At 47.0% G+C, this 9389-nt stretch overlaps 1 protein-coding gene across 1 annotated transcript in view; it reads right to left on the bottom strand.

The window, feature by feature from the left end:
- Positions 1-9389, bottom strand: part of gpc3 (glypican 3) — a 91610-nt gene that overhangs the window by 12461 nt on the left and 69760 nt on the right. Inside the window, 1 exon segment of the mRNA XM_025063177.1 lies at positions 998-1175. Coding sequence (XP_024918945.1) covers positions 998-1175 — 178 coding nt within the window.

Genomic DNA, 9389 nt, shown 5'->3' on the forward strand with positions numbered 1-9389 from the left:
CAGCAGCAGCAGCAGCAGCAGCGGGACAACTCCCAGTGTGATGTTTGCTCAGCTGCACTGACTTTGTGTCAGCGATCAAACCCACTCGTCTGTTTTCTCTCCCCTGATTCTGTTTGGTTTCTTTTCTCCCGACTGTTTGCGGCTTCATTTGTTCGTCGTTCCTTCGGCCTCAACTGACACGGAGAGGTTTAAGAGGTCGAGGTGAAGCGGCTACCTGAGGAAGTCTCACGTCGCCCGCAGCATAGTGTCATGGTGGTGTCAACATGTACTGCAGTGGTGTAAACACCTCCCTGCTCCACCTACTGACTGGGTTTGGTCGTAGAAGAAGAAGAAGAAGAATCAGGTTGGACAGAAGTCCACGGCTCCACTTCACATTTTCCTCCGGTTCAACACCAGAAAAGACAGAAAGTCTTTGTTTTTAGTCCCTTGAAAAAAAAAAAAAACTCCAGGCTTGAACTCAAGGATCAAGTGTGGTTATGGACACGGGCCTGGACTTTTACAGCCTCATAAAGACCATCACTAAATCAGCCTGTTAGCATCGCTTTAAACAAGACGTAGATCATGACTGGTTCATTGTCTTTCATTCCTGGTAGATTGGATTATTGTGTGATCAAACCTGTGGTTCCCAACCTTTTTTTTTGCAGCTTGTGACCCCAGTTTTGGCATCATAAATATTTTTTAAGAAACTGTCACTTCTGCATTTGTCATGTGATCATGACCGTGATTGTGATTATCAGTATTTTTAAAAAAAAACCATGGATGACCCCATTTGAATTCCAGGCGACCCCACATGGGGTTGCGACCCCAAGATTGGAAAACACTGGATTAGTGTGTTTACAGGTCTCTGGTCATTAGCTTCTTATAGGTCAAAGGTTAAAGTTAGGAGTTTAAGTTTAATTGTATTTTGTTCTGTTTAAACACCTCTGAAAATCAAAGTAAGGAGACGTTTTCAAAGTTAAAGGAACGCCGGTCAGACGACGGCGAGCGTGCGACCCACCTGAAAACACCCGTAACCGTTTGCGTCTGGGTGGGGGCCCCAGCCCGGAGACCCCGGTGCACTCGTCCTCGTCGTCACAGTCCCCGCTGTGGAACCCTTCCACGTCGTCACTCCGCCCATCGGCTTCGCGGGCCCGGGCTCTCCAGCGCTTTTCGGACAGCGTCACCAGCCGCAGCAACTGCGGGACAAACAGGAAGTGATTAAAGGCAATGACACGCTGGAACACAACGAGTGAATCACCCTGTGGCCGGAATGCGCCGGTGCGCATTAATGGTCCAGCAGAGCTGTGAAAATAAATAAGGGCCGTCTCCTGGTTGGACTGAGTCCTGTGTGATTACAACGGTACGAGGGGAAATTCCTGGGATTTAAAGGAGCTGCGTTTTGACCAGAGTCTAATTATAATCACGGGGCAGGAACGCTGCTTCGTTATCTCCGCCAGTTTTGTTATTTTTACCTTAAATGTGATTCATTCAAAGAGCTGTGGCTGCGGCTCCATGTAATTTACTGGTGGAGGAGGAAACGCTGGGGTGAGCAGACTGGTGCGACGGTGTTGTTACTGGCAAACAGCAACAGCCGCGGCGGCTGTTTCAGGATGTCATAATAATAACACGTAAAACAACAACAGCTAAAGTTAGACACACAATATGAGGCAGCAGAGCAGGTTCCAGCCAGTTTGATGTCAGAGGTGAAATAATAGTGTAACAATAGCACTTCACCCCCCCCCCGCCCCCCCCCCCCCATACTGTCAACACACACCAGACCAAAAAGGTTTAATTGTGAAAAAACACCAATAAAACCTGAGTTCCTGTTTGAGTTCTGTGCAGATGTTCTGACTCCTCCCACAATAAGAAAATTAATAAAATAAAAACATTAAAGCATAAATCATTTTCTGTGGATAATAAACAGGAGTTAATTCCAGAAAAACTGACAAAAATTGGAGTGTCTTAAAGCCTGGAGTCGTCGGCAAAAAGAAAATTGTCGTTTTATGCAAACTGAGGATTTTTGTCACTGTTACGTTATTATTTCTGTGTTACAAGTAATACATGGAGAATATCTCTTAACTGGACTGGACTGGACGACGGACTGGACTGGACGACGGATTGGACTGGACCGCTCTGAGGTTAAATCTGGACCTCATGCGCCCCGCGGGCCACTATTTGAACTGGACCGCTCTGAGGTTAAATCTGGACCGCATGCGCCCCGCGGGCCACTATTTGGGCTAAAGGCAGATTTTAAAGAAGCATCTGTTACAAAACACTGTTCAATTTTGAGGAATATCGTACGCAATTAACGTCCCTGACTGAAGATTAGCTTAGCTGGTTCCAAACTACGTGTTCTTCTTCAAAGACGTTTCACGTCAGTCGTATCTGGAGTTGATATTAATCAGGGAAGAATCCCGACTCTGGTTTGACTTCCAATATTTCCTCCAGTGATTAAGAGAAGCTCATGGTGTGTCGTGTTGTGTCGTGTCGTGTCGTGTTGTGTAACACACCACATACCACAGTTTATGGAGCTGAAGTGCGGTGAACGAATCAGCCAATGAGTGAAGACCAAGAATCTCAGACATCTTCCCGACCGACAATTCAAAACAGATCAAAATGAAATAAAAAACTTTATGGTTGAAGACAGTGACGACGTTGTTGTTGATGATCGTCTGTAGGTGTGAACTTCACAGCAGAAGAAGAAAGAATCCCAAATATTTTTGACAGATTAAGAGCAGATTAAGAGATAAAGATAATCTCGTCCATGTATTTAGTGCGTGACATGTACGTGTTGAAGTTTGAATGTCACTTCATTTGACCTAAGACTGCATGTAATTAATTCAAAACATGACCGAGTGCCAGGATTGGACCCCAGGCCACACATTGGACAATTTCTACAAGCACAGATAAAAAAGTCACAAAAATATAAATATATATAAATAATGTGGAACGAGGGAAAAAATGTAGGAATGAATATAAACATAATGATATAATTAAATGTTCAAAGGTTCTCGTAGAACATCAGCAAGAACATCATAGGTTCTATCCTCTCTCTGGGTTCTCCAGGTTCCTCCTCAGGCTGAGAATTCACTCTAAACGAAGGTGTGAATGATGAGTGTGAATGGTTGTTGTATCTATATGACGGACTGGAGAACTGTCCGGGCTGCGACCCCACCACCCTCAGCCCCGTCCTCACCCCCGCCCTCACCCTCACCCAGGGACAGCTGAGACCCTGCCTCGGATTGAGAAGAAAATGATAAAAAAACATTTCAACAACAACAAAAACTATTCCAGAACATCAACGACCATCGTTCAGCTGGATCCATACAGACAGAACCTGTGACCCAGACCAGATCCAGACCAGATCCAGACCCACAACAGGTACTGTAACAGACAGACTGAATTCCAGACGCCTGCCCCGGAGCAGGTCTTTTTCTTTTTCTTGTAAATGTACTTCCTCTCTGCTTCCACCAGCGCACATTTTTGTGTTTGTGTCTGTGGCAGGATATGAGCTTCATCTGGGCCCGGGGTCTCAGGTCGGCGCTGACATCTGCCCGGGATCAGACGATCAGATGTTTGTGGGAGAACGACAGCAGAGGTTAAAAAAAAAAAAAAAATGGAGTGAATCTCAGAGTGACGTCAGTCCTGGGACAAACAACTGTGGTCTGTGCTGCATATACAGACCAGTCCGCCGGGATTTGACGAGTGACATGAACTCTAAAGTTTACAGAGGGAACACACACACACTGACACACACTGACACACACACACGGCTACAGGACAAACACCCGTTCATCCTCCAGCCCTCAGGCCTTACATGGACGATGACTTCATAAACACAGACACAGAACTGATGACATCACTGACCCACAGCAACCTGTCAACAAAGCGCCACCTGCTGACAGAGCAGAGGCCTCAGGTGCCACATTAAAAAGTAACAGCAGTCGCTGGGAGACTGCCCCCCGTCTGTGATGAATGGAACTTAAATGGACTTAACTCTGATGTTGAAGACTCAACCGTGTTTGTCTGCGTTTTCCTCCTGAGATTTACTGGAGTCCAACAAATTCTTCCTCTCAGCCCGTTTCCTGGCAACACAGTCGTACTTCGGGAGAGAGGGGGGAAAAAAAAGCGCCTCGCGGAGCAATTAAAAGGCAAACAAAGACAAGTGGAAGAAGAAGAGGAGGAAAATGGAGTCCAGGAAAACGGTTTCACTGTCCTCGGAGTCAGACTGACTCTGACCAAGTAACACGTGGAGAATCAACATGTTAACAATTAAAATAATAATAATAAAAATAATAATAATATTTTAAAAAAATTTGAAACAATAGACAGATTATCTGACGACTGTTTGGTATTTTTTAAATTTTATTTCATTAATTAAATCATTGTTTTTATATCGTCTTGTTCTTTTTGCTGCACAGTTTGGCAGCAAATATGGCCTGAGGCGTTGAACCTGTTGATGAGCTCCAGTCTCATGGGAACAGCTTTCTGTTCCAGTTTGGTTGAAAACGTGACGTTTTTTTGCTCTGATTTAAAAAAAAAAAAAAAAAAAAAAAAAAAACGCATCATATTTTAGGGTTAAATAAAAATCTGGACAAAGACGATGATGAAACTGGTCACAGCTGCTGAGACCGGTCTGAACTGGTTTTACTCATTAACACCAGATGACTAGTGGTAGGTCGGTGCTACTACAAAACTACTGACAACACATTACAGTACATTTTGGAACCAAAGCCCCCTAGTGGATCAAAGAAAAAGGAACACAAACTGACTATAAATAGATTCAGATGAAGGCAGATACAATTTGCCTGCCTCTGCCACAGCTGTGGTAACAGGGAGGGGTAGGATGTGAGCTTGCGTTGAAAGTGACTGAGCTTCTGCCACGGCTGAGCCGCGGCGGCGTGATCCAGCAGGAGCCTCCGCATTTACCACAGGAGGAAAAAAAAAAAAAAAAACCTCAGGAGGCTGTAGGCTGGAATCTTCTCCAATTAAAAAAAGCCGGAGCAGAAGGAAGCAGGGAGGAAACAAAGAAGAGGAGTTTTTTTTTCTTCTTCTTCTTCTTTTTTTTCTCTTGAAGAAACGCTGCGTATGTTTCTTATTAAGAGAGAAATTCTGGCCGCTCTTCCTATTCCCATCGCTCTCTCTCTCTCTCTCCTCTGGGTTTTTCAGAGTTGCATCGCAGGCCGTCCCGGAGGGAGAGACGGCAGGACACACACGACATGTAATCAGTGCAGCCCACAGGGTTCACCTCCGTCTAACACAAAAGCACGAGTCACGCCGAGGAAACATGGGCTGCACACAGAGCCCAAACATGTGTGCGGCCCGGCCCAGACAGACAGACAGACAGAGACGCAGAAACCGCCGCTCCGTCCCGGCCTCCCACGCCACATGAACTCCACACGGGGTCAACTCTGACACCACAGCTGCTACCGAGCCCCGGGGAGCGGCCTCTGGTTGACCTGCAGTGACAGTTGACGACCTCTTGGTCACACTTGGCTTTGACTCAGAACGACAGGGACAGAGATTTGATGACGAGTCCCCGGGGAGAACGGGAAGAAGAGGAAGAAAAAATAAAAACAGGAACCTGGACTTTTTTAGGGCTGTCAAAAATCAATTAAGCCCAAAAGGAATCACATGTCAAACTCAAGGCCTGTGGTCCAAATGCAGCCCGGTGAGTCAATTTGTGTGGCCCACGAGAGCTTAAAAAAAAACAGTTTAGTTGCTGTATAATAATGCTTCAAAGCCAAAATGGACCATGAATTAAAACTGATGATGAGCTGAGAACTTCATGGTGCGTTTAAGGACATCACCTTCATCCAAACCCCGACTCACACGGTTCTGGAGTGAGGTTTCTGTATTTGTTGTCTGATTTTTGTTTTTCCTGAAGCACCTTTTAGTGGAGACTCAACCTCAGGTCAGCGGCCCCAGGTCGTGCCAGAGCGACCTGACTGAGACCAAGACAGTCAGTCTGTGAGGACAACGACCGGACTGGAGTTTAGAAAGAACAAAGTTCCACACGTTTGACTCAGAAAGAGATTGGGATCAGGGTGTGTGTGAGTGTGTGTGTGAGTGTGTGTGTTGTTGTTTCTTCCTTTCTTTGCCCAGGACTTGTCTCCACAGCGACTGGGTCCAGACATAACCAGCTGCTCTGAATGTTTCTGCCGAGGTCTCCACAGATCTTGTCTCCAGATCTGATCTACAGAACGTTCCATAAAACTTTGTTTTCCCAGCAGCCACCACACCCCTCGGAACAACAGGCCCGCTTCTTTCAAGGACTTCAGGCTGAGTGACATCACTGATGACATCATGTCAACACAGACTGAAACGTCTGTCTTCACCCTGGGCTCGTCTTTTTCTTTTATTTTTCTGCTGCTCAGCCCGTGATTGGTCGGGATATTGATCTCAGGTCGAGTCAGAAGAGCAGCTGTTTTCAGCCGAGTCAGACGACGACCTACCAGAGAAAAGACCGGAGAGACGTGTTGATGTGCGACCGACCAATAAACACCGCGGTGGTTCAGATCACATGTGGTTCTGTTACTGTAAGAATAAAAACCGTCCGAGGAACACAGTTAACGACTTCGACTGAAGCAGTTGAAGCGAAACGACCCTCGTGACGACGGAAACCCGACTGACAGCTGATCCGTCTGTCGTGGAGTTGAAGTAACGTCAGATGTTCACAGCCGTGAGGTTGACCGATCAAACTTTTCATCGACACGAGGGAACTCTTCTTTTCTCTTTCTCTGCTGTCGCCGAAGAATGATGAACAATTAAAATTAGTTGAGCAGTTGCTCAAGCGTATTTAGCTCCCTGCTTACAGTTCATTGGGCTCAACCAGAGGGGCGAGGGAAGGATGAGGGGTCAGCTCACTTCTTTAACTGCATGTTAGCCAATGGGTACTGGTCCATTTTGAGGGTGTTTTCAGGGGGAAATAAAACAGGACCAAAAAAGAAAAAAAAAGTGACTTTGAAACATCTTGACCCCCTGCCCCCCTATCCATTACAGATGTAGATCCAGGAAAACAGAGTCTTTACTCTGATGACACTTTGACTACAGTTTATCGTATCGCCGTCCCTGAGTCAAGGGGGGCGGCGTGATTCTATCGTGATTCGTGACACGTATCACATCGCCAGATTCCTGCACATCATGCTAAAAGTAAAATGCGTAGGATATTCCGACTACGTCCTTGATCGTCCCGTTGTCCGAGTTTTTCCCCCCTCGGCTGACGTTCATCAGTGATGCTGAGTTTCCACAGCAGCGAAGTGGGAGAGTTAATCATCGGAGTAAAGATTGATGATCTGGGAAAATAAGACGAGCGTTCTTATTCTTCACTCAGCCTTCACTTTGGTTTGAACACAGAGACCAAACTGCTTCATGTTTTTTTTTTTTTAAACTTAAACAGTTTGTCGTCGGCTCCTGTGAAACCAAACGTTTGCTCCACGGTCGAGAAGATGTTTCTCACAGACATCACAGGTCAGAGCGCTAACAGAAAAAAAAACCCTGTCCAACTCTGATTTATCAGCGTCGTCTGTTTTCCTTTTATAAGTGAAGGAAATTGACTTTCCCTGCTCCTAATCCTCACATGCACTCTGAGCTGCTGCGTCTGTGTCCGGGCTGCAGACGAGGAGGCCCTAACAAGAGGCCGCAGGGTGGGAAGAAGTTGGAGTATGGAGCATGGGAGGAACGTCGGAGCGAGGGAAGAGAGAGAGAGAGAGAGAGAGACATGAGAAAATGACAAGGAGTGAGTCACAGAGAGAGCTGCTCCGACGGACGGAGCAGGGTTGGAGCCACAGCGTGTTCCTGCAGACCCACCCTGAGTCCTTGACTCGGAAAAAAAAAAAGTCCAAAGAGAGGAAGGACTGGGATGGTCCTCTCTCTCTCTCTCTCTCTCCCTGTAGAGTTTTCCTGTATCTGTCTACAGTGAAGTATGTCACGCAGCAGGAGCCAAACCTCAGACACTTAATGCTGAGAGATTCATTTCCTGATCCTAACTCTAGTTGGAACGGAGAGTCGTGGAAGTGCAGGAGGGGGGGTAGAATGGGGGTAGATTGAGGGGGGGGTGCAGGTCTGTGTGTAAACTCCACCTCTCTGACTGGACTGGAACATGAACGGATGTCTTTGGCGCTGACTCTGCTCCGCTGGTAGATAATCTTTTAAACCTTACAATAACTTCTAGGAAGAAAAAACAAAACAAACCCTCCGCCTACACACAGTTGAAACAGCAGATTAAATAAACCACAGTTGGAGGAAGAAACGTGTTTTCACTCAGTCTGACGTTCTCACATCCAGAACCAGCACTGACTCCTGCACAACTTTTTCATCATTCACGTCTCTCTCTCTCTCTCTCTCTGTCTCTCTGTCTTTCGGTGAGTGTTGACCTAAGACACATTCCTGACCGATGACTGTGTGAACAGGTCTGGATCTAGAACCTTCTGATTATTTGTTTTTTTTTTTCCTGAAAAAAACTGAAAACTTGGATTCCAGTCCTTCGTCCAGACTAAGAAGCAGTTTGTGACCTGGTGTCAAAGGTCATCCTGCCGAATTCTGTGATGGAAACATCACAGAAGCCTTACACCACAGGTGTCAGGTCGGGACTCGACCTAACAACCCTCTGATGTCACAGCCACTGGTTTTATTTTCTGAGCTCACTCCACATTCAAAACCAATTACTGACGGCCTGTTTGTCCGCCGTCACCACCGTCTCGGTCGAACGCTCCGTCTGCAGAGGCTCAGGTTTTTACAGTTCACTGTCGTTTGTTCAAGTGAGCGAACGACTTTTTAAATCTTACTCCAGCTTCTCTGGAATTTATCAAACCAGGAAAAACCTGTTAGGAATGAAATGAAATGATAAACAGCAGTCGCACTGTCGGAGTCTGCTCTGGTTAGAGACGACAAGACGAGCACAACGAGCTACAGGAGCGGAGGACGTCCCCGCGAGGACGTCCTTACAGCGGGGACTGTTTACTGTCTTCACTCCTGCTTCCTTTTCAGAAATGAACGTTAAGTGAAGGAGCTTTGAGTCGTCAAACTGAGTGCCAACCTACCGCAGGAGTGTGTGTGGAGGTGGCAGGAAGTGAGGTCATGATAAAGTTAGGGAGCGGAGACGACTGCCAAACCCCCGCCCTGAGCTCTGCTGCCCCCAAACAAAAGGCAGAGGAGAGGAACCAAACAGGTCCCTGACCCTGGCGAGGAGACCCTGTGATGACCCGGCTGAGACAGGAAACAGGAAGTGTGACCTGTGACCCCTGTTAGGGGCTGGTTGGAGCAGGAGAGATTGTGTTACCGAGCAACACGTGGTCGTGGTCGTGCCCGTGTGACAACAAACCCAGGAAGTCTGTGGATCAGCTCCGTGGCCGGGACAGGAAGACGGAGGCGTTCACGCCGGAGCCGGTCACGACCGGGCCGGTCACCAC

This window comes from Cynoglossus semilaevis, chromosome 15, assembly GCF_000523025.1.
Source record: "Cynoglossus semilaevis isolate Cse_v1.0 chromosome 15, Cse_v1.0, whole genome shotgun sequence".
NCBI classification, from domain to species: domain Eukaryota; kingdom Metazoa; phylum Chordata; class Actinopteri; order Pleuronectiformes; family Cynoglossidae; genus Cynoglossus; species Cynoglossus semilaevis.